General features: G+C 48.5%; 1 protein-coding gene and 1 pseudogene across 4 annotated transcripts; both read left to right on the top strand.

The window, feature by feature from the left end:
* The first annotated feature begins 482 nt into the window (after positions 1–482).
* LOC141999002 (zinc finger protein 773-like) lies at positions 483–2,852 on the top strand (annotated as a pseudogene).
* Positions 2,853–16,428: 13,576 nt separating this feature from the next.
* LOC141998999 (uncharacterized) lies at positions 16,429–25,686 on the top strand. Of its 4 annotated transcripts, none has more exons than XM_074972070.1 (4): positions 16,430–16,599; positions 17,667–17,863; positions 22,594–22,707; positions 23,022–25,686. In XM_074972070.1, exons 2-4 carry the CDS (start codon positions 17,725–17,727, stop codon positions 23,963–23,965), a joined length of 1,197 nt encoding a protein of 398 aa, XP_074828171.1. In that variant the 5' UTR covers positions 16,430–16,599; positions 17,667–17,724; the 3' UTR covers positions 23,966–25,686. The 4 variants fall into 4 exon arrangements, with proteins under 4 accessions (XP_074828173.1, XP_074828172.1, XP_074828171.1 ...); XM_074972069.1 differs by having other exon boundaries at positions 23,019–25,686; XM_074972072.1 differs by lacking the exon at positions 22,594–22,707 and having other exon boundaries at positions 16,429–16,599.
* The last annotated feature ends 1,228 nt before the right edge of the window (positions 25,687–26,914 follow it).

Below are 26,914 nucleotides of genomic sequence, written 5' to 3'. Positions count from 1 at the left end.
AATCAAAATTAGCTCTATTACATAGTGCGGAGGGTGTGTGTGTGTGGAAAGAGGGTCAAGCTGGTGTTTAGCACACTCAGAGGTGGCATCTGCACTTGAATTAAATGATTAGGCCAGGATCTGTAAATACAGGAGCCTAAAGTTAATTTTGTAAATCCATATTCAAGCATTAGAATAAATGGCCTGATGATGAGCAGTGCTGAGCACTCAGAACTGAACCCCAGTGTTGCAGGCTCAGCATTTTGGAAGCACAGGCCACTGATTGAGAGACCTGACTTATTCCCAGTTCTGAAAATCTTGGGCTAAAGCATTTCCCCAGCATTGCAGAATCTAGAGCGTTTGTCTGTAGAGAAAGAACCCAGGGGGAAACAAGATGTGAAACTTTTGAAACTGCCTCAGTTTTCCTTCTTCCCACTGACTTGGGCTGCGAAATCATGTCCCAGCCCAGTTTAACCCACACTCCTGAGGAACAGTGAAGGGCCATGGCTGCAGTGGAGCCGGTGACCTTCGAGGAGGTGGTTGTGTATTTCTCCGAGGAGGAATGGGCTCTGCTGGACCCGGGTCAGAGAGCCCTCTACAGGGATGTGATGCAGGACAATTATAAGACTGTGACCTCGCTAGGTAAGGATTCCTATCCCTCCGGTGTTGGAAGCTGTGTGAGTGTGCGTGTGTGTGTGTGTCTGAAGCATTGGGGTTAGATTCTGTGCAGGGTTCTTCACTGGTCCCCCAGATTTGAAGGCGATCAGCCCCACTAGTCCCTAGTGGCCAAATGTGCTTCCCCTCCATCTTGCCCATGTTCCACCTTGGCCAGCTGTGTTAGCAGGACACCCCAGATGTTCTAGACTCTCTTCAGTGTCCTTTCCTGGCTGTGGCTGATCTCTGTGAAGTGCTGGTTCCTCACAATGTGAGGGGCTAGGGCTGAGAGAGGGTTCATGAGGTACTTTATGGTCCAGGAGAACTCTGTGGGGTAGGTTGCTACAGTAGAAAAGAGAGGAGGGGTGGTCTTTGGTCCACACACTGCACTGGGACTCAGGATAGCGATAGCGGAGCAGGTCTCCTGGGTGATGGGGAAGGGTTGACTGACCACTGATCAGTATGGGGACGGGGCCCTACTTCTAGTGGCCCCATGAGTGGCCCTTCTGCTAGTGGCCCCATGAGTGGAGGCTCTTTGCTCTGCACTGTAGGCAGGTGTGCAGCGATTTTCTACATTGCACCTTCAATGCATGGTAGCAGGGTCCACATGGCCAGTCAATACCCAAAGGCTAATGTGTTGTGCATTCACCCTCTGGCTTGCCAGGCATTAACTGACCATGTAGACAAGCCCTCTGTAATATCTCTGGCTTGTGTTCTGGAGGGATATAGATATAGGTGTTGGGGGCAGGGGCGGGAATAGGAGGGGAGGGAATAATTAGCAGCGACAGAGTTGTATCCTAGTGTAGCAGGAGTGGATGAACCCCTAGGCAGAGTGGATGAACCCCTAGGCAGAGTGGCACACCAGTGGATCATGGGATCTTGTATGATTTATAGCCCAGTAGGGTCGCGGAAGGGAGAAGGATCCCCTCTGGGTTTTGTCACACAGATGCTGGCTCTGGAAGTAGTAATAGCACTAACCTCAATGAACAAGATCAACACTTGTTTCCTTGTCTCCCCAAACAGAATTCCTGAATTCCCAACCTGACATTATCTTCTGGCTGGAAGGATGGGAGGAGCCGTGGGTCCCTGATCTCCAGGGTTCTGAGGAAAGGGAGATCCTGAGAGATGCTCACACAGGTGAGGAATCAGCTAAACTGACTCACAAACCAATTTCTGTATCCTCAAGACAGATGTCACTCAAGGGTTTTCACCAGTCCTGTCTGACCTGTTAGCCCCTCTCCACATCAATACTGAAATGGGGTGAGGAGACAGAAATGATCACCTCCTTTCTCTCCTCTCAGGAAGGTTTGACGAGGAGCCAGTACTGATTCTACAATCTCCTCAGCAGTTATTTGGGTTTCTTCCCCTTTCTCTGTTCCCCTCTCTGAGGTTCCCTTCCCCCCGGCACAGGGAGTGACTCCTCTGTGGATTCTCTCTCTGTCCCAGCAGGTGATGGGATGGTGAGTGAGAGTGAGGAGATGAACCCTCAGCAGGAAGGTCCCGAGCCACTACATTGGATGGTATCAGGAAGCGCTGCTGGAGATGTTTTCCAGAGTCCTGAGTGTAAAAAAGCCCCTGAGAATCAGTGCAGGCCAGAGAGGTATCATGGAAACAACCAAGAAGAAAGATAGGGTAAATCCACTCATTTGATCAGAGGAGTCGAGAAAATCAAAGACACTGCTCAGCAGAGAATTACCATTGGAGAGAGACCCAACACGTGCAGCGACTGTGGGAAAAAATTCCTTTGGAGGTCAGTCCTTATCATGCATGAGAGAATTCACACAGGAGAAAAACCTTATAAGTGTCCTGACTGTGAGAAAAGATTCAGCCAGCGCTCAGACCTCACTAAACATTAAAGAGTCCACACAGGAGGGAAGCCTTACAAATGTCTCAAGTGTGGAAAAAGTTTCAGTGATAGATCCACCTTCAATACACACCAGAGAATCCGCATGGGAGAGAGACCACATAAATGCCCCAAGTGCGGGAAAAATTTCCATCAGCTCACACAACTCATTAGACACAAGAGACTCGACACAGGAGAGAGACCCCATAAATGCCTGACCTGTGGGAAAAGCTTCCGGGATAGATCCACCTTTAATGAACACCAGTGAATCCACACAGGAGAAAAACCTTATGAATGCCCAGAGTGTGGGAAAAGCTTCTGGCACAGCTCAACCTTTATTAGGTATCAGAGAATCCACAGAGGACACAAACCCTAGGAGTGGGATGGACAAAGTGAATAATATCTTTGCTGATTCCAACTAACCCCAGAGGGTCAGGCCAGGCTGGAGGGGCCATGTATTGGGGACCTGCACTAGTTATTAAAGCAATGAATGAAATAATCTTTCCAGAACAGAGTCATGCAGAGCAAGTTTCCCATGCTGGGATTGTATTTAATTATTAATTCTCAAGGAGCTCTGAAGATCACCCTGTAATCTAGGAGTTCTCTTTGCTATATCTTGACTTCAGTAAGGCTTTTGATATTGTCTTGCATGACCTTCTCATCAACAAACTAGGGAAATACAACCTAGATGGAGCTACTATAAGGTGGGAGCATAACTGGTTGGAAAACCATTCCCAGAGAGTAGTTATCAGTGTTTCATAGTCATGCTGGAAGGACATAATGAGTGGGGTCCTGCAGGGATCATTTCTGCATCCAGTTCTGTTCAATATCTTGATCAATGATTTAGATAATGGCACAGAGAGTATACTTATAAAGTTTGCGGACGATACCAAGCTGGGAGGGGCTGCAAGTGCTCTGGAGGATAGGATTAAAATTAAAAATGATCTGGACAAACTGGAGAAATGGTCTGAAGTAAATAGGATGAAATTCAATAAGGAGAAATAGAAAAGTACTCCACTTAGGAAGGAACAATCAGTTGCACACATACAAAATGGGAAATGACTGCCTAGGATGGAGTACTGCGGAAAGGGATCTGGGGATCATAGTGGATCACAAGCTAAATATGAGTTAACAGTGTATCACTGTTGCAAATAAAAGCTAACATCATTCTGGGATGTATTAGCAGGATTCTTGTAAGCAAGACACGAGAAATAATTCTTCCTCTCTACTCCGCACTGATTAGGCCTCAATTGGAGTATTGTGTCCAGTTCTGGGCACCACAGTTCAGGAAAGATGTGGAAAAATTGGAGAAAGTCCAGAGAATAGAAAGAACTTGCAGGCAGAGGGAACAGGGGATAGACTGGAGAATAGCATAGTCACCAGGAAAAGGCAGGTCTATGTGATTGGGGACTCTTTACTGAGAAGAATAGACAGGCCTGTAACCAGAGCTGATCCAGAGAATAGAAGGGTGTGCTGTCTTCCAGGTGCTAAGATACGGGATGTAGACCTGAGGTTGAAAAGGATCCTAAAGGGAGCGGGAAAGAATCCCCTCATTATCCTTCATGTGGGAACAAATGATACCGGTAGATTCTCGCTGGAACGTATCAAGAGAGACTATGCTAGGTTGGGGAAGACGCTTAAGGAAATCGAGGCTCAGGTGATCTTTAGTGGGATTCTGCCTGTTCCTAGAGAAGGGCAACAAAGGTGTGACAAGATTATGACTATCAACAGATGGCTTAGGCAGTGGTGCTATAAGGAGGGCTTTGGGATGTATGGCCACTGGGAGGCATTCATGGACAGAGGACAGTTCTCTTGGGATGGACTTCATCTGAGTAGGGAAGGAAATAGACTTCTAGGATGGAGGCTGGCACAACTGATTAAGAGAGCTTTAAACTAGGAATCTGGGGGAGATGGTTGGGAGACGTCCAGGTAATCTCCACGCCGGATTTTAGCACTGAGAGGGAAGGAAACAAAGTAAGAAGGGATACAGCCATGGGTAGGAGAATGGACATAAGGAGGAAGGGCAGTGTGGATACCAGTCTAATAGGTCATACTGGCTGTAGAATGACCGTGCCTAATCGGGTACAGAATGTGAGTGAGGCCAAACAGCAAAAATTAAGATGTTTGTACACCAATGCGAGGAGCCTAGGTAACAAAACGGAGGAACTCGAGCTACTGGTGCAGGAAGTGAAACCAGATATTATAGGGATAACAGAAACATGGTGGAATAGTAGTCATGACTGGACTACAGATATTGAAGGGTATGTGCTGTTTAGGAAAGACAGAAATCAAGGTAAAGGTGGTGGAGTAGCATTGTATATCAAGTATGAGGTAGAAGGTAAAGAAATAAGAAGCGATGGAATGGATAAGACAGAGTCCGTCTGGGCAAAAATCACATTGGGGAAGAATGTGAGCCTCCCCTGTGATAATGCTTGGGGTGTGCTATAGACCACCAGGATCTAATTTGGATATGGATAGAGCCCTCTGTAATGTTTTTAATGAAGTAAATACTAATGGAAACTGCGTGATCATGGGAGACTTTAAGTTCCCAGATATAGACTGGAGGATGAGTGCTAGTAATAATAATAGGGCTCAGATTTTCCTAGATGCGATAGCTGATGGATTCCTTCATCAAGTAGTTGCTGAACCGACAAGAGGGGATGCCATTTTCGATTTGGTTTTGGTGAGTAGTGAGGACCTCATAGAAGAAATGGTTGTAGGGGATAGTCTTGGCTCAAGTGATCATGAGCTAATTCAGTTCAAACTGAATGGAAGGATAAACAAAAATAAATCTGCGACTAGGGGTTTTTGATTTCAAAAGGGCTGAATTTCAAAAATTAAGGAAATTAGTTAGGGAAATGGATTGGACTGAAGAACTTATGGATCTAAAGGCAGAGGAGGCCTGGGATTATTTTAGTCAAAGCTGCAGAAGCTATTGGAAGCCTGTATCCCAAGAAAGGGGAAAAAATTCATAGGCAGGAGTTGTAGACCAAGCTGGATGAGCAAGCATGTCAGAGAGGTGATTAAGAAAAAGCAGAAAGCATACAGGGAGTGGAAGATGGGAGGGATCAGCAAGGAAAGCTACCGTATTGAGGTCAGAACATGTAGGGATAAAGTGAGACAGGCTAAAAGTCAAGTAGAGTTGGACCTTGCAAAGGGAATTAAAACCAATAGTAAAAGGTTCTATAGCCGTATAAATAAGAAGAAAACAAAGAAAGAAGAAGTGGGACCGCTAAACACGGAGGATGGAGTGCAGATCAAGGATAATCTAGGCATGGCCCAATATCTAAACAAATACTTTGCCTCAGTCTTTAATAAGGCTAATGAGGATCTTAGGGATAATGGTAGCATGACAAATGGGAATGAGGATATGGAGGTAGATATTACCATATCTGAGGTAGAAGCGAAACTCAAACAGTTTAACGGGACTAAATTGGGGGGCCCCAGATAATCTTCATCCAAGAATATTAAAGGAATTGGCACATGAAATTGCAAGCCCATTAGCAAGAATTTTTAATGAATCTGTAAACTCAGGAGTTGCATCGTATGATTGGAGAATTGTTAACATAGTTCCTATTTTTAAGAAAGGGAAAAAAAGTGATCCGGGTAACTAAAGGCCTGTTAGTTTGACATCTGTAGTATGCAAGGTCTTGGAAAAAATTTTGAAGGAGAAAGTGATTAAGGACATTGAGGTCAATGGTAAATGGGACAAAATACAACATGGTTTTACAAAAGGTAGATCATGCCAAACCAACCTGATCTCCTTCTTTGAGAAAGAAACAGATTTTTTTAGACAAAGGAAACGCAGTGGATCTAATTTACCTAGATTTCAGTAAGGTGTTTGATACCGTGCCACATGGGGAATTATTAGTTAAATTGGAAAAGATGCGGATCAATATGAAAATTGAAAAGTGGATAAGGAATTGGTTAACAGGGAGACTACAGTGGGTCCTACTGAAAAGTGAACTGTCAGGCTGGAGGGAGGTTACTAGTGGAGTTCCTCAGGGATCGGTTTTGAGACCAAACTTATTTAATCTTTTTATTACTGACCTTGGCACAAAAAGTGGGAGTGTGCTAATAAAATTTGCGGATGTTACAAAGCTGGGAGGTATTGCCAATGTAGAGAGAGACGGGGATATCATACAGGAAGATCTGGATGACCTTGTAAACTGGAGTAATAGTAATAGGATGAAATTTAATAGTGAGAAGTGTAAGGTCATGCATTTAGGGATTAATAACAAGAATTTTAGTTATAAGCTGGGGATGCATCAATTAGAAGTAACGGAGGAGGAGACGGACCTTGGAGTATTGGTTGATCACAGGATTACTATGAGCCGCCAATGTGATATGGCTGTGAAAAAAGCTAATGCGGTCTTGGGATGTATTAGGCGAGGTATTTCCAGTAGAGATAAGGAGGTGTTAGTACTGTTATACAAGGCACTGGAGAGACCTCATCTGGAATACTGTGTGCAGTTCTGGTCTCCCATGTTTAAGAAGGATGAATTCAAACTGGAACAGGTACAGAGAAGGGCTACTAGGATGATCCCAGGAATGGAAAACCTGTCTTATGAAAGGAGACTCAAGGAGCTTGGCTTGTTTAGCCTAACTAAAAGAAGGTTGAGGGGAGATATGATTGCTCTCTATAAATATATCAGAGGGATAAATACCAGAGAGGGAGAGGAATTATTTAAGCTCAGTACCAATGTGGACACAAGAACAAATGGATATAAACTCGTCATTGGGAAGTTTAGGCTTGAAATTAGATGTAGGTTTCTAACCATCAGAGGAGTGAAGTTTTGGAATAGCCTTCCAAGGGAAGCAGTGGGGGCAAAAGACCTATCTGGCTTTAAGATTAAACTCGATAAGTTTATGGAGGAGATGGTATGATGGGATAACATGATTTTGGCAATTAATTGATCTTTAAATATTCATGGTAAATAGGCCCAATGGCCTGTGATGGGACGTTAGATGGGGTGGGATCTGAGTTACTACAGAGAATTCTTTCCTGGGTGTCTGGCTGGTGACTCTTGCCCATATGCTCAGGGTTCAGCTGATCGCCATATTTGGGGTCGGGAAGGAATTTTCCTCCAGGACAGACTGGAAGAGGCCCTGGAGGTTTTTCGCCTTCCTCTGTAGCATGGGGCACGGGGCACTTGCTGGAGGATTCTCTGCTCCTTGAAGTCTTTAAACTATGATTTGAGGACTTCAGTAGCTCAGAGATTGGTGAGAGGTTTATCGCAGGACTGGGTGGGTGAGATTCTGTGGCCTGCGTTGTGCAGGAGGTTGGACTAGATGATCATAATGGTCCTTTCTGACCTTAATATCTATGAACAAAAATGATTACAGGTCTAGAAAACATGACCTATGAGAGAAGATTGAAAAAAATGGATTTGTTTAGTCATCCTATAGAGAGGATAGGAAAACAAATGGCACATGGCAGATGCTAAGTTATGCGATTAATGCACTGCTGGAAGGTGCTCAGATACTACAGTGGTGAATGCAGTATTGGAACACACTGCCACATCTGCTGTATAGTTAAGGTTAAACCTAAGTTTCTGTTTAAACCTTGACTCTTCTAAGTGCTCTAAAATCTGCAGCGTTAATTGGATTGCCTTGAAACATGGCATGCCTCCTCAGGACACAGGGTGGGATTGCTGATCCAAACTTGGGGTCATTTGACCAAAGGGTTTCCAAAATATTGCCCCCACCCCCTCCAAACAAACCAACCAATCAACTTTGCTGAAGATTCATGGATTCTACCACCTTTTTTTTTGCTACAGCTAGGGATCAAACCAGGGCTCTAATTCTGGCACAAGAGTCTCCGTCACTCTGGGGTTACCCCCAGAGAGTGCATGGACCACACCACCCTGGAGAGAAGCAAAGCTGAAAATGGCATGAGTTTAGCTCTTAAGGAGGGTGTGACTTGCTCTCACACACCACAGCGATCACACTATGCATGTGCTGCCTGGGAAGTCAAGAGGGTTGCTAGTCAGCTACAGCTCACCAGATCTCTGTGGCTCAAGAGCCAATGTTCTGGCTATTGGTCCTGAATCACACATGGACACTTGAAATTCAACCCCATCGTGGGCAAAAATCTGAATGGAAACAAGGGAGGCATCTTCCTACAATCTGCCTCTTTCAGAGAGGGTAGTAGTAGTATTTTGGAGAATTGCAATGTGAATGTAGCATAAAATTTAGAAGGTGCTTATGCTGTTTTTGAAAAGAAAATAAATTACACATGTGAATGCTTGCTGGGAGGGGAGGAGAATTAGGGGGCAGAAGAGGGGGGCAATAGGGAGAGGGGTTTGGGGCTGCAGTGAGGGGAGGAGGGATAACTGGGGGTGGATAGTAGAGGAGTTTGCTTGGGGGGCTCAGGTCAGGGTGAGAGGATGGGGATTAGGTGGAGTGGAAGAGGAAAGGAGAGGCTGAACGCTGGAAAGGGTGAGGTGAAGGAGGGTGGCAGAGCAGGAGGCATAGAATAGGGATAGGGGCATTTGACCTGTCAGTCCCACTGTCTCCATTCTCATGTGTGTACCAGGTTCCAGGCATCCTTACCCTTCCTGGGTGTCTGAGCCCCTCTCCCTACCCCTGTGTGCGTGCCAGGATTTTGGGGTCCCTGCACCCTCTGGGGGAGTCTGAGCCCTTTTCTCTGCCTACCTTACATAAGCTAGGATCTGGAAAGGGTCTTATCACTGGAGGGAGGTCAGAGCCAATCTCCTGTGCAATGCTACCCCTATGACCTGGCATCTGGGGAAGCCCTGCCCTCTGGGTGGGGAGCTGAGAACAGGCATGCTGGGAGCATATATCAGCTCTGCTAGCAACTTCACATTACAAGTATTTCAGAGCATGACCATTCTCCCCATTCCACAATATTTAAATGTATGGCGGATGGGGGCACTTAGAATTCATGTAGCACCTGCATGGCCTAGTGGAGAGACCACTGGACCAGGACTCAGAAACCCTGGGCTCTATTCCCAGTTCTGCCACAGGCCAGTGGAATGACTTTGACCACATCAATTCACGTCTCTTTGTCTCAGTTTCCCTGTGTGCACAATGGAGATTATGTTGTTTGATATACTGATGAAAAGGGCGATGTAAAGCTAGGTATTATCACCATTACCCATCCACAACAGTGTCTGAGTGCCACACCTACATGATAATTACAGCTGCCTAACTGTCCACTAACTCCTGCCAACAGCAGTTCTCTTTTTGTCAAAAAAAAAAAACTTAGGCAATCACAGGGTGACCAGATAGCAAGTGTGAAAAATCGGGACAGGGGGTGGGGGGTAATAGGCACCTATATAAGACAAAGCCCCAAATATCAGGACTGTCCCTATAAAATCGGGACATCTGGTCACCCTAGGCAATCCACTGACTAAAAGCTTTGTTAATGCAGAGTTAAAGACACCCAGTGGTATCTCGTGCCTTCCAGGACATCCAGTTCAGCAAAACTCAAACCTCTGAAAACCAGGACATGAAGAGTTAAGGCATTTCAGACTCAAACCAGGAAATACACAGTTAACATATATGCCCATGCAACCTTAACTCTGCCCTCTTTGTACAATGCCCCAATATACCCATCACACACACTCACCTTCGCACTGTACTGAACAGGAGCTACCTACACCTGCCCTACACTCAATCACTAGCCTGCCCCATAGAAAGAACACATCTGCTATATTTTACAACTGCTTCATCCCCTTTTTACAACCCTTCTCCCTTGTGCCCACAATGCCACCTAACAGTGACTTTCATTAAACTCACAGACCACACACCAAATCTGAGTTTTGCTGAAAGGGACATTGTGGAAAGGCGCAAGGTAACTCAGGGCAATCTTAACTCTGCAGGCTCTGTTTTTTGTCAGTAAATAAAGTCCTATATGGAATAGAACATCACAGAAATTTGCTGCCATTCACCTGGAACAGTCATTCTCTTATACGCTCTGATTTCTGATATATTCTTGATTGTGTTTTAGTGACTAGTTTCAGAAGCAGCAATGGGTTTGGTTAGATTCAAAATGCAATGTCATGACCTGGGCACCTAGTTGGGCCAAGGGTTTATTTGTGACTAATTGCTTTGAATGAGGAAGAATAGAAGGGACTGGAGTTTCTCAGAGACCTTTACAGGAGAGAACAAGAGTGTGAAAATTGGCCTTCCTGGGGGTGAAAAGGGGCTTTCAGAAAATCACTTTAAGGATTTATTTATACTGTATAATCTAGCAGATTTTATTGGCATCTCTGTTTGTTTGTCTGTCTGTATATAATGTGATAACCATAACTTTTTAATATCACATGTGAGCAATTCCAACATTTCTGGGAACATTCTAGGTATCAGTGAATAGAATTCTATTGATTTTGGGAAAAACCAGAAAACCAAAAGGGGGAAATGGAGGGGGGATAGAGCCCCTGCCATCTGCTTAGCCCAGCCACTGATTCAAACACTTCTGTAATTGTCTGTAGGTCAAAGAACTGGTTGATGGCCCCACTGACGCCTTCCAGTTTAACAGTACCCTATGCTCATCTTCCCAATTGAGTTTAACATGTTGACACCCTGAGTGACATCTCCCAGAGAGAAAGAAGAAAAATAATAAAGGGGGTGGGGGACATGGAGCAAAGGGGGGCATGCACACAACTCGACATGGGAGGGGAATATGGGGGATGTCAGTGTATGGGGAGACACAGAACCCCTGGTGGGAGATTTGGGAACCCTGGCTTTGGAGAAAAGGGGAGCAGGGCATACATAGCCCCTAGTCTAGTAGGGAAGGTTGGGAAGGGGAATGGTGCACACAGGGATAATGGTATGTGGGGGAGGGTGGAGAAGAATGAGAGGAGGGGGAAATAGGGGACACAGAACCCCTGATGGGAGAGATTAGGAGCATGTGGGGCATGAGGATGAGGGAGAATGAGGGAGTGCACACAGCCCCTGGCATGGGGAGGGGCAGAGGAGATGGGGATATTTGTATAAAGGGATGGGGGAATGAAGAGCACATGCAACCTCTGCCAGGGGGGAGATTGGGGGAAGGGGAACACAGAGCCCTTGGTATGGAGGGGGAAGGAGGGACGGGGTGACAAGACAGAGCTCCTGTCATGTGGGGAGAATGGGGGATCCTGGAATGGGGGAAATGGAGGAAAGAGGAAATGCGGATGCACAGAGCTACTGACATGGGATGGGAATTGAGGACCACGGGGAAAGGGGGACACAGAGATCTCCAGGTGAGGGGGTGCTGGGGGAGACCAGTATGAAGGAAGCGGATGGACAGAGCCTCTAGAGATTGGGGGAGTTGCAGATAGTCTGGAGGGTGGCACACCAAGAGCTTACGTGTGTGTGTGTGTGGGGGGGGAAATGGAGTGATGCAAGGAGCCCTTGATTTGTGCAATGAATTCGGCCAACACAAGCTACAAAGTTTGTGACCTCCCAGTTATTCTGTGGTTCTGCTTTGTATTCCCTGTAGTTACCATGAATTCATCAATCTAGAAGGTTTAACTAAATGACTGAGGCTATGTCTACACCGTAGTATCTGCCCATGGCCTGGCTCTTGCCATGTGAGCATGTTTGAGCCATTCCCACCATGCCCTCCTCTGAGAGTCCACACTGCCACACTCGCACAGCAGCTACACAGCTCTGACATGAGGATTTCTGGGTATCCCATGGTCCATAGAAGCTCACCAACTAGAGCCACTCTAGAAATTGGTTTCTGGTCCATTATGGGAGAACTTGTCTGTCCTGCCCCAGACCTCTGTGTGGAAGTGATTTTAGCCCACTAACACATTTCGCTGGAGCATTTCCCCCTCTGCTCCCTCCTCACTTTTGTGCATGATTCCATTGGGTGTGCTGCTCCTTCTGGCAGAGGAATGGCTTATGCACCAAGGCAGATGTAAATCCAGACTTTAGATTGGGGTGGGCAAACTTTTTGGCCTGAGGGTCACATCTGGGTATGGAAATTGTATGGTGGGCCATGAATGCTCACAAAATTTGGGTTGGGGTTCAAGAGGGATTGAGGGCTCTTGGGTGGGGCCAGAAAAGAGGAGTTCAGGGTGCGGGAGGGGGCCCCAGGCTGGGGCAGAGGGTTGGAGTATGGGGGGTGTGAGGGCTTCAGCTGGGGCTGCAGGTTCTGGGGTGGGGCTGGGGATGAGGTGTTTGGGGTGGAGGAGGGTGCTCCGGGCTGGGACTGAGGGGTTCAGAGGGCAGGAGGGGGATCAGGGCTGGGTCAGGGGCATGGTGGGGATCAGGGGTGCAGGCTTTGGGTAGCACTTACCTCAAGCAGCTCCTGGAAGCAGCGGTATGTCCCCTCTCCGGCTTTGGCATGGCCAGGTGGCTCTGCGCGCGGCCCCATCCTCAGGCGCCGCCCCTGCAGCTCCCATTTGCTGCAGTTCCCAGCCAATGGGAGCTGCAGGGTTGGCACCTGTGGACAGGGCAGCACGCGGAGCGCCCCAGCTGCCCCTAAATGTAGGAGCCGGAGGGGAGACATGCCGCTGCTTCCAGGAGCTGCGGTGTGCAGAGCAGCCTCTGACCCCACTCCCCGGCTGGAGCGTGAGATCGGGGCAAGCCCCAGACCCCACTCCCCAGCGGGATCCTATAGGCCAAAGTTTCTCAACTTTTCAGGTTGGTGACCCCTTATTCAAAATCAAAAATGTTTACAACCCTCCTCCCTCTTACACGTACTACAAGAACAAAAGCGTATCCATGATAACTATGATAAACCTGTAGAATTTGTGTGTGTTGTGAGAGGTCAATAGAGAATACATAGCCCAAGCAGTAGACACTCATGCTTTATAATACAGGGATCCTGCTTCAATCCCTGCTGACAACCTGACCAGAAAAATACCCAACCCACAAACAAAACAAACACCCTCAAGATCCTTTCGAGATGACCCCTAATCAGCCCAACTCTCATTCAGTTCAAAAGCTCAGCACAATGGGGCCCTGATACTGCTGGGCTATTTGGACACTACCGCAGTGTAAAGGATAACAGTAATGAATAACAATGAGCCTCATTTCCCCCTTTGTTAATTTCTCATCATCGCTCCTCCTGACTTGCCCCAAAATTTGTTGGACTGGATCCTCAGCTGGTGTAAATTGCTGTAGATCCATTAAAGCCAACACTCGCAGATCTTGCTATATCTTGACTTTATATATCACATATATTTCGACTTTAGCAAAGCTTTTGATACGGTCTTCCACAGTATCCTTGCCAGCAAGTTAAAAAAGTATGGATTGGATGAACGGACTATAAGGTGGATAGAAAGCTGGCTAGATTGTCGGGCTCAACAGGTAGTGATCAATGGCTCAATGTCTAGTTGGCAGCCAGTATCAAGTGGAGTGCCCCAAGGGTCGGTCCTGGGGCCGGTTTTGTTCAACATCTTTATTAATGATCTGGATGATGGGATGGATTGCACCCTCAGCAAGTTCGCAAATGACACTAAACTGCAGGGAGAGGTAGATACACTGGAGGGTAGGGATAGGGTCCAGAGTGACCTAGACAAATTGGAGGATTGAGCCAAAAGAAATCTGATGAGGTTCAACAAGGACAAGTGCAGAGTCCTGCAATTAGGACAGAAGAATCCCATACACTGTTACAGGCTGGGAACTGACTGGCTAAGCAGCAGTTCTGTAGAAAAGGACCTGGGGATTAAAGTGGATGAGAAGCTGGATATGAGTCAACAGTATGCTCTTGTTGCCAAGAAGGCTAATAGCATATTGAGTTGCATTAGTAGAAGCATTGCCAGCAAATAAAGGGAAGTGATTATTCCCCTCTATTCGGCACTGGTGAGGCCTCATCTGGAGTACTGTGTCCAGTTTTGGGCCCCCACTACGGAAAGGATTTGGACAAATTTGGAGAGAGTCCAGCAGAGGGCAACGAAAATGATCATGGGGCTAGGGCACATGATTTACAAGGAGAGGCTGAGGGAACTGGGCTTGTTTAGTCTGTAGAAGAGAAGAGTGAGGGGGAATTTGATAGCAGCCTTCAACTACCTGAAGGGGGGTTCCAAAGAGGATGGTGCTTGGCTATTCTCAGTCGTGGCAGAAGACAGAACAAGAAGCAATGGTCTCAAGTTGCAGTGGGGGAGGACTAGGTTGGATATTAGGAAACACTATTTCACTAGGAGGGTGGTGAAGCACTGGAATGAGTTACCGAGGGAGGTAGTGGAATCTCCATCCTTAGAAGTCTTTAAGGCCCGGCTTGACAAAGCCCTGGTTGGGATGATTTAGTTGGTGCTGGTCCTGCTTTGAGCAGGGGGTTGGACTAGATGACCTCCTGAGGTCTCTTCCAACCCTAATCTTCTATGATTCTATGATTCCTGTCTACTATAAACTGGTGTCTCCCCATGAGAATCAAAGAGGGCAGATCCCCACCTGGTGTAAATTAATTTTGCTACACTGGAGCCAATGAGGTCAGATTCCCAACTGGTGTACATTAGCCACTCTTCATAGGAGCCAATGGCTCAGAACCCGAGGGTATATAAAGCCGTGTCACTCCATTGAGTCAGAGGCACTAGATCCCAGATAGCGTAAACAGACCATCACTCCAGTGGACTCGGCAGAGCTGGGCGGATTTACACCAGATGGATATCTGGCCATTTGGTTTGTAATCAGCCCCTGCAGCAGAGATCTAAAACAAAGCCATTTTGTCCATTACACCCCAGCTCTGGGGCCAGTTCAATTTCATATATACTACAGTGCAAGAAACTGCTACCTGTAGGCATTTGCTACATCAGGTAGCAGTGTACTACAATAGCAGTTTCTTACAATCTAATGTATCAGTAACTGCTACCCTACAAGGAGCAGTTTACTACACTACACCGGCAGCTCCCAGGGCTGTCTCCGCCTCCTTAACAGCCCTCACGGCCTTGGCCCGTCACTTCTCAACCACCCACCATGACAGCTTGGGTGAGTCCATCCCCAGCTGCTGTGAGAGCACCCCTCCAAGCCAGTTCCCTGCCTGGCACCCCCGTTCTCCTCAGGGGCAGCCTGGACATGCAGCAGTGTCTCCCCTCCCCCGACACAGCAGGTGGGGATGAGGAGACTCCGTGAGACACAGGGGGTAACTTTAGGGCTGTAGATTGTTCCCTCTGGGACCACAATATAAATAGCTGCTTGATAGCTGCTTTCAACTACCTGAAAGGGGGTTCCAAAGAGGATGGCTCTAGACTGTTCTCAATGGTAGCAGATGACAGAACGAGGAGTAATGGTCTCAAGTTGCAATGGGGGAGGTTTAGGTTGGATATTAGGAAAAACTTTTTCACTAAGAGGGTGGTGAAACACTGGAATGCGTTACCTAGGGAGGTGGTAGAATCTCCTTCCTTAGAGGTTTTTAAGGTCAGGCTTGACAAAGCCCTGGCTGGGATGATTTAACTGGGAATTGGTCCTGCTTCGAGCAGGGGGTTGGACTGGATGACCTTCTGGGGTCCCTTCCAACCCTGATATTCTATGATTCTATGAATAGCTGCAGGGCTGGTGGGTCCCGGAACTGCAGCAGGGGCAGATTGGCAGAGGCCCTGGGTGTTTTTCACCTTCCTCTGCAGCATGGGGCACAGGGCACTTGCTGGAGGATTCTCTGCACCTTGAAGTCTTTAGACCATGATTTGAGGACTTCAGTAGCTCAGACCTAGGTCAGGGGTTTGTTACAGGATGGGTGGGTGAGATTCTGTGGCCTGCGTTGTGCAGGAGGTCAGACTAGACGATCATAATGGTCCCTTCTGACCTTAAAGTCTATGAGTCTATGATTCCTCTGGGGCTCGGTTAGCCTCTGTCTGGTTCATTCGCGCTGGAGGTTTCTGTCTGTCCAGGCAGGAGGGAAGGAATCTGGCTTCATCCACCTTTAATTGACCTATGCCAGGAGAACCAGGGAGGGGTTTTTAGTAGCTGTGGCCACCAGAGGGCCCTGGCTGCTGCTAAGGGAGGGCTGGTGGCTCTCTATGCTTCTCTCTGCCCGCCATTTCCGGGGCTGAACTTCCCGGGTCAGACGCTGCCGCCGCCTCCATCGTGAGCCGGGAGCCCGGGCTGAGCCGCTGCCGCTGCCCAGCGGGGTGTGTGCGGGGAGAGCCCTTCCCCAGCGCCCCTCGGGGCCCAGCCGGGGGACTTTCTCCGGGGGCTGGAACCAGCCCCTGAGCCGGAGCCTGCAGGTGAGGGGAGAGACCCGGGGCAAGGGCTGGGGCCGGGCAGGAAAGTGACTCTGCACCAACGGCCCCTCCTCGCCCCAGCTCTGCTCCCGGGGGGCGGGGGTCTGCGAGTCCCGGAGCTGCTGCCCTCCCTGACCCCCCCGGCTCTGCCCCCCTGAGCGCCTGCAGGAGCCGAGCCAGCGCCGGGAGAGCGACCGCCCCGGGCCGGGCCAGGGACCGAGTCTCCCAGCCCAAGGGGAGGGGAGGGAGATGGGGGGAGAGTCCGGCAGGGGCAGCAGGAGCAATAGAGGGGAGGGAGGCTCCCAGCCTTGCCCAGCTCCATTCACTGCAGACGCAGCACCCCGGGGCAGACTGACTTTCCTGAGACAAGGTGAGGAGCAGGAAGAGGAAAAACAAGTTCTTGCCTTTGTCTAGTCCCTGCACTGCTGGGGAATGTGCTGCCCTGGGGACAGTGTCGGGGGATCCCCAAAGTAGTTCTTTCGATTCTGAAATTGTGGGGGCCAAGAGCAATCAAGAGATCTTCTCAGTAACTTCCTGTGCCCAGATGCACAAAGGGGCTGGGGTGTTGCAACGCTGAGCATCACAAAGGCCTCCTGGCATGTAGCCAGTCACTGGAGTAACAATGGAATGCACACAACTGAGTGAGGTGCCCACGCTCCCTGTACAGTGACTGGGCAGAGATAAGGGCCTAGGAGTGGGATCCACAAAGGCCCCTATGCTAGGTGAGCAGCTGCTTGAGCTAGCCCATGGAGATGCTGATGACAGGGATGTATCCAAAGCCCACCCCTCTCTCAGAGATAGGGTTCAGACTGCAAGGCGGCACCTATCTCTGTTTGGGAACTACAGCTGGGATATCCTCTTCAGGAGGCTGGTAGGTCAGGTGCCTATTGTGGTTCTTGTGAGGCACTTAGGCACCTGCTGAAATCCACACACAATAGACTCAAGCAATTCCCCAGCCCTGCAGAGTGTGGAGTGTTAGTCTGCAGGGAAAGAGCCTGGTGGGAATCGGGGTGTGAAATGCATTGAAGCACCTTTGGAAATGACCCCAATTTCCCTTCTCGCCCTGGCAGGTTGCGGAATAGGTCCCAGTCCAGGTTATCCCACATTTCTGAGTAACAGGGAAGGGACATGGCTGCAGTGGAGCTGGTGACCTTTGAGGAGGTGGCTGTGTATTTCGCCAAGGGGGAATGGGCTCTGCTGGACCCGGGTCAGAGAGCCCTCTACAGGGACGTCATGCGGGAGAATTATGAGACCGTGACCTCGCTGGGTAAGGATTCCTGCCTCCTTGGGCATTAAAAATTGGTGTGTATGTGTGTCTCAGAAGCACTGGTGTCAGATTCTGTGCAGGGTTCTTCATGGGTCCCTCAGATCTCAGGGGGATCTGTCCCAAGCTCCTGTCTGTGAAAGACTGTGACCTCCACAAACACCCTGTTAGGACAGGAAATTCAGGGACATAACAATCATGCTACTCTTCCCACAACTGAGGTTTTCAATAGGGACATGTTCCCTGTATCCCTCCCCCCCTTCCTAGGGAATGTTCTGTCCTTTGGTGACAGACCCCTCTGCCGTCTGACAGATGAACACGAGTCTCATGCCTCAGCCCTGCCTAACTCCCCAGCAGCCAGATTTTCAAATGTGCTTTCTCTCGGTCTTGCCTGTGGTCTGCCCCAGCCAGCTGTGTTAGCGGGAGGCCCCGGATGTTCTTGATTCTCTTCCACCAGCCAGGAAGGGCATGGACCAGAGTCACGGGGCTGGGTCCAGTTGCTGTTAATGCCTTCAGGGCCACCTCCTATGCCAGCATGCTGAATTTGTGGAAGGAGGGTGCTGTTCTTGGTGTTTTTTCCTGGACATGACTGAGATTTCTGAAATGATGGTTCCTTGCAGGGAGAGGGGCTGGGTTCTGGGGCAGAATGAGGGTGGAGGATGTGATTCATGGTCTGAATGTATTCTGTGGGGTAGCTCTCTACAGTAGAAGAGAGGGGAAAGTTGGGTTTTGGTTCAGGATGCTGTGTGGGCAGAGCGGGTCTCCTAGATGGTGGGGGAACGTCTTCAGCCCCATCTCTGGGCCCTTGCAATCCTGCCCTTCTCTGAGGCTTCTCAAAGAGTCTTGTCCCCTGCTTCTGGATTAGGTGACTTTGCCACTCACTGGTGGGGGAACCCAGGCTGCCCACTACTCCAGGTGGCAACCCAGGGACCCTATAAACAGCAGCTACATACTGCTCCCTGTTTTCCCTGGGCCTTTGCCCACCTCGGCCCTTTACCTCCCTAATTACAGTCTCAGTCTCTCTCTCTGGTTCCAGTAAATGCAACCTGTCAAGGTCCTCTGGCCAGAGCAGAGCCCCTGTCTTCACCCATCTGGCCCCAGCCAGGTACTGCCCCACTCAGCCCCTGCAGCTCCTTTTATCTGAGCCTGGTGGGCTCTGACTGGCTGCTTCTCTGTGGCCTCTGTAGGCAGGCCTGGAGGACGCACCTTTGCTGGTCCTTTCCTGGGGTGGGGTGTGGTAGGACTATGGGGCCTCTAGCAGGGGGCCTGGAAGGGTCTGGTGCACCCATCACAGAGACAATCTTCACTCCAAAGAGCTCACAGTCTTAAATAATGACTTACTGTTCTGCTTTTGTTGGGGAGGGACAGGGGTGTATGGGGAGGCGGGAGTTGGTGGTGATTTTCTAGACAGTTAATGCATGGCTGTGATGCTTCCAAGTCAAAGCAAGTAGAAATATTGGAAACAAATGGTTCCATAGAAAATCAAATCAAAACGTGCCTTCTAGAGCTGGGACTTAATTAATTAACATGATTCTCTCCTGTCCAGTAAAGTACAGCTCACCCAAAGTCCTTGCAGCACTTTACAGCCAGGCAGGCTGTGATCCTTTTCTCATGAGACAAGCGTGTGACAGTTTGCCTCCTAGCTGAAGGATTCAGAGCATCTCTGTGCACTCCAAGATAAGCCATATCAGTGTGTTGTCTTTAGTCATAAACAGGACACTCCCTGCTGTTTTTTCTACCTGTGGATTTCCCCTCTCATAGACTTCACAATCGCTCCATTTCACACCTGGCTCAGTATGCAAACAGCCATACGGTGTGAGGCATATGATACATAAATGGCCAGACGGGGAGATGGGTGACAGTTAGCTTCTGTCTGAAAGGAACATTTCTGAGGTACGTCTCCTCCCTAGTGACCTGCCTTAATTCCAAGACTCTACAAACATAATTTTTCAATAAAGATATGTAATTTCTCTGATATTATCCATAGACATGTTTCACGCTGATGATGACCACCAGTAGGCTACTGGCCTTTGGTAGAGACCTTATACACCTACCTGCCTGTGAACTGTTGTGCAGATCTCTGCCCCTGGGGATCCTTGTACAATCCTATGCACCCTGTGTGTCCTCACCGGTTGGTACTGAGAGGTCCCTTAGTCTCACCCTCTGTGTTCCTGGCACCCTGCAACAGCTAGCGCAGGGATGGAGAAAGCTGGTGATGGATTACACACGAGCAGGGAGAGACGCTTCGGAAGCAGGAATTCGTGTAAACCTTACGCCACTATGGCTGGTTTAGGAAACAGATTTTTAATTACCACAGCACCTGCCCTCTCCAATGGGCATCAGGGCCGATTGTGCCATAATGGTACTTATATGGGTCCCCATTACCACCGTGTCTGAGCACCTCGCAGTATTTAACATATCCCTTTGCCCCTGTGGAAGAGGGAGCTGCTATTACATGTGTTATATGCATAGGGGACTGAGGCACAGATAGTCTAGCCTAGACGCTCACAGGATCACCCAGGAAGTCTGGCAGAGCAAGGAACTGAACCAGATCTACTGAGTTTGAGGCCAAATCCCTAACTACTGGACCCCCCTTCCTGTCACTCTGTGAACCAACATTCACACAGGAAGAGACAGCCCCTGCTCCCAAGTGACTTCCATCTAAAAAGAGAAGACAGATGGAGAGTGGGTGGCTATCTCCATTTCACAGTGGGAGAGTGGGGACCAGAGGGATTAAGACTGGAAATTTGTAAGGGGCCCAGACACTGCAGTCAGTGCGGTTGGATGTTTAACTCTCTTGGGTCCCTTCGAAAGCCACAGCCTTTATGAATTAGATGCTCTCGTCTTGTAGAGTGATGCTCACCCAAAATCCTTTCAGCATCCCACAGCCTGGCTGGCTGTGACCTGTGTTCTCTGTAAGCTGCGCAGTTGCGCAGCTGCCCAGGAGAGATTCAAACGCTGCCCAGCTGATTTGCAGAGCATGCACAGCCAGCAGCATGTGTTCAGGTGCCCCTCCCCCATGTTGCTCTCCTGCAGCTGCTCCTGGGATCCTCCTGCTAGCTGTGTGGGGGGTGGGAGGGAAGGAGGGTGTTGATTTTTGGGTGTTCCCCTGCCCCTGCAGCCCATCTCCGCAGAGCAGGGAAGAAGGGACACAGCCTGGCTCAGCCTGCACTGTTTGAGATTTCCCCAGCAGCTAGCTCAGTTTCTGTGTCTGTCTCACACACACTGTCTCTGTGTCACACACTCAGTCTCTGTCTCACACACACACACACACACACTCTGTCTCTTTCACACTCACCTCCCAACACATATTGTAGTTACTTCTTGGTACTTCCTGCAATGCACATATATTCTCTGTAATTTTATTCTTTCAAAGTGTGTTATTTTAGGGTTTTGACTGGTCTATGCATTTCATAATTTTTATCTCTCTCTTACACTTAAATTATTTGAGTAGCGAGTTCTAAAATGCCTAACCTGCCCTGGCTGGAGTAATTATCCCTAGGGTAACTTTAAAAAAAAAATTCTATCTAGGTTTTTTGTTTCTATTGGTGACACACATCTTGGTGCACATGACAAAATTTATTCTGCACATGGATGGAAAAAATTAGAGGGAATGTTGGCTGTGACCCTCCTTCCTTAAGACAAACACGCAGTTAGCTTGGCTCCTTGGTGAAGGATCCTGTGTGTTTCCTTGTGGCCCCAGATATATGCTAACCATTCTGTGTCTTTGCACATAAACAGGCCACCCCTCTGCTCTCTCCTAGATTGTGCAGCCTTTCGACTGGCACCTGGCTCAGTCTGCAGATAGGCTTCCATTGCAAGGCAGACAATGCATGTATAACCACAGAGGGAGATAAGTGTCTAACCTCCTGCCTGCAAGGAGCCTGTCCAAGACATGTGACCTCCTGGTGACCTGCCCTAAGTCCAAGACCGTAAATTACACATAGTTGTCAGTATTTAAGAGGTTGTGTGTCTATACTATCTGCACATACATCTCACAAGGCTTACAGTGACTAGTGGGTAACTGGTTTTCAGTGGAGACCTCACCTGCTGCCCTCTGATGAGCAATTATGCACATTTCTGACCCAGAATATCCCTGTAAAACCCTAGGTATACTCTGTGCCCTCTGCCAGTTGACACCAAGCAGTCACTGGGTCACATCAGCAAGTCAAGGTGTAAATCTACAGCACCTTACCATGCTCTAAATAGGTGTGCAGACCCTGCTTCTGCACACTAAGTGACTGAGAGCAGTACCTCAAAGCACACTACAGAACTTTCAGTGCATGATAGCAGGGTCCACACAGACAGTTAGTGCACAACAGCTGATGTGCTACAGTCACACTCTGGCTTATTGACCAGGTACACAAGGCCCCTGTAATATCTTCCTGTTCTAGCTTGTGTTCTGGAGGAATATGGGCATGTGTTGCAGGGGAAGGAGAAGGGAATAATTGGCAGCGACAGAGCCTTAGTAGTAGCCCTGATACCTAGAGAGTGTAGCAAATTTTCTTAGCTCCCCAAGGGAATAAGTAAGGCCCCTTCCCTAGGCAGAGTGGATGAACCTTTGCTCCAGACAGTGTCTCATGGTGTCCTTTACGATTTATAGCCCAGTCCCTTTAGGGTGGGGAGAGGAAGGAGCCCCTGTGGGTGGGCTACTCATATCCTGGATCTGGAAGTAGTAACAGCACTGACCTTAATGAACAAGATCAACACTTGTTTCCTTGCTCACCAAACAGGATGTCCAATTTCCAAACCTGATGTGATTTCCCGCCTGGAACTAGGGGAGGAGCCATGGGTCCCTGATGTCCAGGGTTACGAGGAAAGGGAGATCCCGAAAAATGCCCATATGGGTAAGGAATTGACTGAACTGACTTAGAAACCAATTTCTGTATTCTTGTGACAGACATCACTCATGGGTTTTCACCAATTGTATCCGGTCTTTTAGTCCCTCTCGACATCCATATTGTAATGGAATGAAGGCAGAATTGATCTCTTCTCTCTGCCTCCAGTCAGGAAAGGTTTGGGGAGGAGAGTCAGATATTGATATTTCCATCTCCCCACCACTTATTCTGGTTTGTTCCCCCCTTTCTCATTCCCTTTTCTGAGGTTCCCTTTCCCCCAGCACAGGGACTGACTCCTGTCTGGATTCTCTCTGTCCCAGCAGGTGAGGAGATGGTGAACAAGAATAAGGAGGAGAACCCTCAGCAGGAAGGTTCTGAACAACTGGAGCCACATAGGATGGCATTGGGAAGAGCGGAAGGAGATGTTTCCCAGAGACCTGAGTGGGGAGAAGCCTGTAAGAGTCAGCACTGGTCAGAGAGACAGCAGGGAAACCACCAAAAGGAAAGACAGGATAAATCCATGCAGAATATCAGAGGAGTTGGAAAAATCAAAGAATCTGTTCAGCAGAGAGTCCCCCCAGGAGAGAGACCTCACATGTGCAGCAACTGTGGGAAAAGTTTTCCTTGGAAATCATTCCTTATTATTCACCAGAGAATCCACACAGGAGAAAAACCTTATAAGTGTCCTGACTGCGAGAAAAACTTCAGCCAGCGCTCAAACCTCACCAAACATCAGAGAGTCCACACAGGAGGGAAGCCTTACAAATGTCTCGAGTGTGGGAAAAGCTTCAGTTGTAGCTCAACCCTCACTGCACACCAGGTAATCCACATGGGAGAGAGACCCTATAAATGCCATGAGTGTGGTAAAAGCTTCAGTGACAGATCCACCTTCAGTACACACCAGAGAATTCACACGGGAGAGAGACCCTATAAATGCCTGACCTGTGGGAAAAGTTTCAGGGATCGGTCAACCTTTAATAAACACCAGAGAATCCACACGGGAGAGAAACCACATAAATGCCCCAAGTGCGGGAAAAGTTTCCGTCAGCTCACACAACTCATTAGGCACCAGAGACTCGACACAGGAGAAAAACCCTACAAATGCCTGACCTGTGGGAAAAGCTTCCGGGATAGAGCCACCTGTAATGAACACCAGAGAATCCACACGGGAGAAAAACCCTATGAATGCCCCGAGTGCAGGAAAAACTTCCGTTACAGCTCAGCCTTTATTAGGCATCAGAGAATCCACAGAAGACGCAAACCCTAGTGTGTCCTGACTAGGGATAAGTGAAGTGAGTAACACCTTTGCCGATTCCCATGAACGTCAGCAACTCAGGCCAGGCCGGAGGGGCCATATACCGGGGACATGGAATAGTTAAAGCAAAGAATGTAATCACCTTTCTGGTGAAGAGGCATGCAGAGGATGAGATAAGATTTCCACATTGTGATGGGAATTTGATTACTTCCTGAGAAGCTCTGAACATCCACTGATCAGCTCCTACCCACGATCAGCCAATTCATTTAACAGTCTAGGGGTGCTCTTGGATTCATCACTGATGCTGAGCTCTCACGTAGCATCATCCATGAGTAATGCTTTCTATAGTTCCTGGTTGGCAAGCAGACTCCAGCCCCTCCTAGTGGGCAAAGACCCAGCCTCAGTTATTTACACCTTCACCACTTCTTGCATGGAGTACTGCAATGCTACACAACTGCACTTAGGAAACTCCAATTAGTACAGAAGCACTGTAGTGCATCTCCTCAGCTACACAAGCTACAGCGAGCCCATCACACCTGTCCTTGCTCCCGATAGTGGCTTCGCATAGAATATTGAATCAAGTCCAAGGTCTTGGTCCTTATCCATGGAGCTCATTGTAGAGATCTAAAAGACTGCCTTAAGCTCTGGGATCGAGACTGGGGTCGAAAACTTCACCCCTCTGCACAACGGAACTCTCAACAATAAGGGTAAAGCTCGTGTATTCATGACACAGGTCTCTTGTTGGCTGGTCTGAGACTGTGGAATGAACTCTCCAAGCAGTTAAGGACCGTCTCAAACCTTACTGCCTTCCATGCCAAATGCCAGGCACGTTTCATTGACCTGCATTCTCTAACTTAAATGCACAATGCCATGTATATAGACAAAAAACCCTCCACTGAGCACATACCTCATCCTGGAGAGAGGATAAGAGAACAGCCAGCACAGGAAAGATGTTAAGTTACGTGATTAATATGCTACTTGGAAAGTGCTCAGATATTACAGTGATTAATGCAGTTTTATAGCAGACCACCAGGTCTGCATTATAATTAAGGTTAAAGCAGCTTTCTGTGTATAGTTTGACTCTTGTAAGTGGTCTAAAATCTGCACAGTTACTTGGATTGCCATGAAATGTGGTGTGCCTTCTCAGGACATGGGGTGGGGTTACTGATCCAAATATGGGGTCATTGAACAATCGGTTCCTGAGTTACACTCCCCAAAAGCAGTTTTTCTTAAGGTTCATGGATTCTACCAATTTTCTTTGCACAGAGCTAGGGATGAAACCGAGGAACTGATTCTGGCACAAGAGTCTCAGTCACACTAGGGCTACTCCCAGAGAATGCATGGACTGGACCACCCCTCTGGGGGAATAAAACTGAAAACAGTATTAGTGAGTTTAGCTCTCAAGTTAGGTGTGCGCGTAGCGCTCCCACACCAAATGGATCTCACTGTGCATGTGCTGTCTGAGAGGCCACGGGGGTTGGTAGCCAGCTGCAACTTTCAGCAGCTGTGTGGCTCTAGGCAAAATGTTCTGGCGATTGCTCCAGTGTAAATTCAAACCCAGCTGTTGGTAGAAATCTGTAGGGAAACATCAGAGGCATCTTGTGACAATCAGCCTCTATCAAAGAGGGTCTTTTATTTTATTTTGGGGAATTGTAATCTGAGTGCAGCAGGAGATTCAGAAGGCACTTATGCTATTTTTGAAAAGAAAATAAATTACACATGTCATTGCTGGGAGGGGAAGGAAGTATTAGGGGGTGGAAGAGTGAGGGGAATAGGGAGAAAGGGGTTTGGGGCTGCAGTAAGGGGAGGAGGGATAATTAGAAGATGGTGGGGGAGAGTGTTTTGGGGGCTCAGGTCAGGGTGAGGGGATGGGGATTAGGGGGACTGGAAGGGGAGAGGTTGAACCCTGGGAAGGGTGAGGTGGAGGAGGGTGGCAGGGCAGGAAATAGGGGTGGGGGCACCTGTCAGTCCCACATTCTCCTTCCCATGTTTGTACCAGGTTCAGGGGCTCCTTACACTCTGGGGTGTCTGAGCCCCTTTTCCTGCCCACGTGTGTATGCCAAGATCTGGGGGGCTGCCTCTCTAGGGGGAGCCCCTTTTTTCTACCCATACATGAGCCAGGATCTGGGGCGAGATTGTCCGTCTAGGGATGTCGGAGCCAAGCTCCCAGCTACCCATGTGAGCTGGCATCTGGGAAAGCCCTTTTGGGTCAGGAGCTGAGACGGGCATGCTGGGGGACATGTAACAAGAACACACACAGACTGGGTGAAGAGCTGAACTTGTGAACGGGCCTGTTCAATGCATATCACAGGCTCTCCAGCACTGGGTGTGGGGGGAAAGGGGTGGGAAGGGGAGGGTGGGATGGAAATGGTGGTTCAAGAGGGAGGGCTATATGTAGCAGGGGATTGTGGGGGTGGGAGAAGAGACAGGCAAACCAATCTTCTCTCACATGCTTAACATTACTGTTATTACCATGTAATAAAACTGTCAAGTTCTTGGGACACAGACCATGTCTGAGATTTCTCTCATCAGCCCTGCTAGCAACTGCACATTGCAGACATTTCAAAGCACAGCTGTTAGTCCCACTCCATGATATCAAAGAATAGGGAAGATTGGGGCACTTAGGATTCACATAGCAACTGTGTGGCCTAGTGGAAAGACATCTGTACTGGGACTCAAAAACCCGGGCTCTATTCCCAGGTCTGCCACAGGCATGTGGCATGACTTTGGCCATGTCACCTTGCCACTCTGTGCCTCAGTTTCCCCATGAGTACAATGGGGATAATGATGTTTCCGTCCTTGAGATCTACTGATGAACCGCACTATCTGAGGGGTAGCTCTTATTACCTGAACTGCACACCTACATGATAATTACAACTGTCTAAATGGTGACAGGTTTCAGAGTGGTAGCCATGTTAGTCTATGTCAGCTAAAACAATGAGGAGTCCTTGTGGCACCTTA

This window comes from Natator depressus, chromosome 14 (genome assembly GCF_965152275.1).
Source record: "Natator depressus isolate rNatDep1 chromosome 14, rNatDep2.hap1, whole genome shotgun sequence".
Taxonomy (NCBI): Eukaryota; Metazoa; Chordata; order Testudines; family Cheloniidae; genus Natator; species Natator depressus.
Note: the sequence above shows the minus strand (reverse complement) of the source record. Positions and strands in the feature narration are given on the sequence as shown.

Coding starts and splice junctions, on each gene's coding strand:
- LOC141998999 (XM_074972069.1), top strand. CDS start 17,725: ATGGCTGCAGTGGAGCTGGTGACCTTTGAGGAGGTGGCTGTGTATTTC. Junction 17,864..22,593: donor TGAGACCGTGACCTCGCTGG/GTAAGGATTCCT, acceptor CTCACCAAACAG/GATGTCCAATTTCCAAACCT. Junction 22,708..23,018: donor CCCGAAAAATGCCCATATGG/GTAAGGAATTGA, acceptor TCTCTGTCCCAG/CAGGTGAGGAGATGGTGAAC.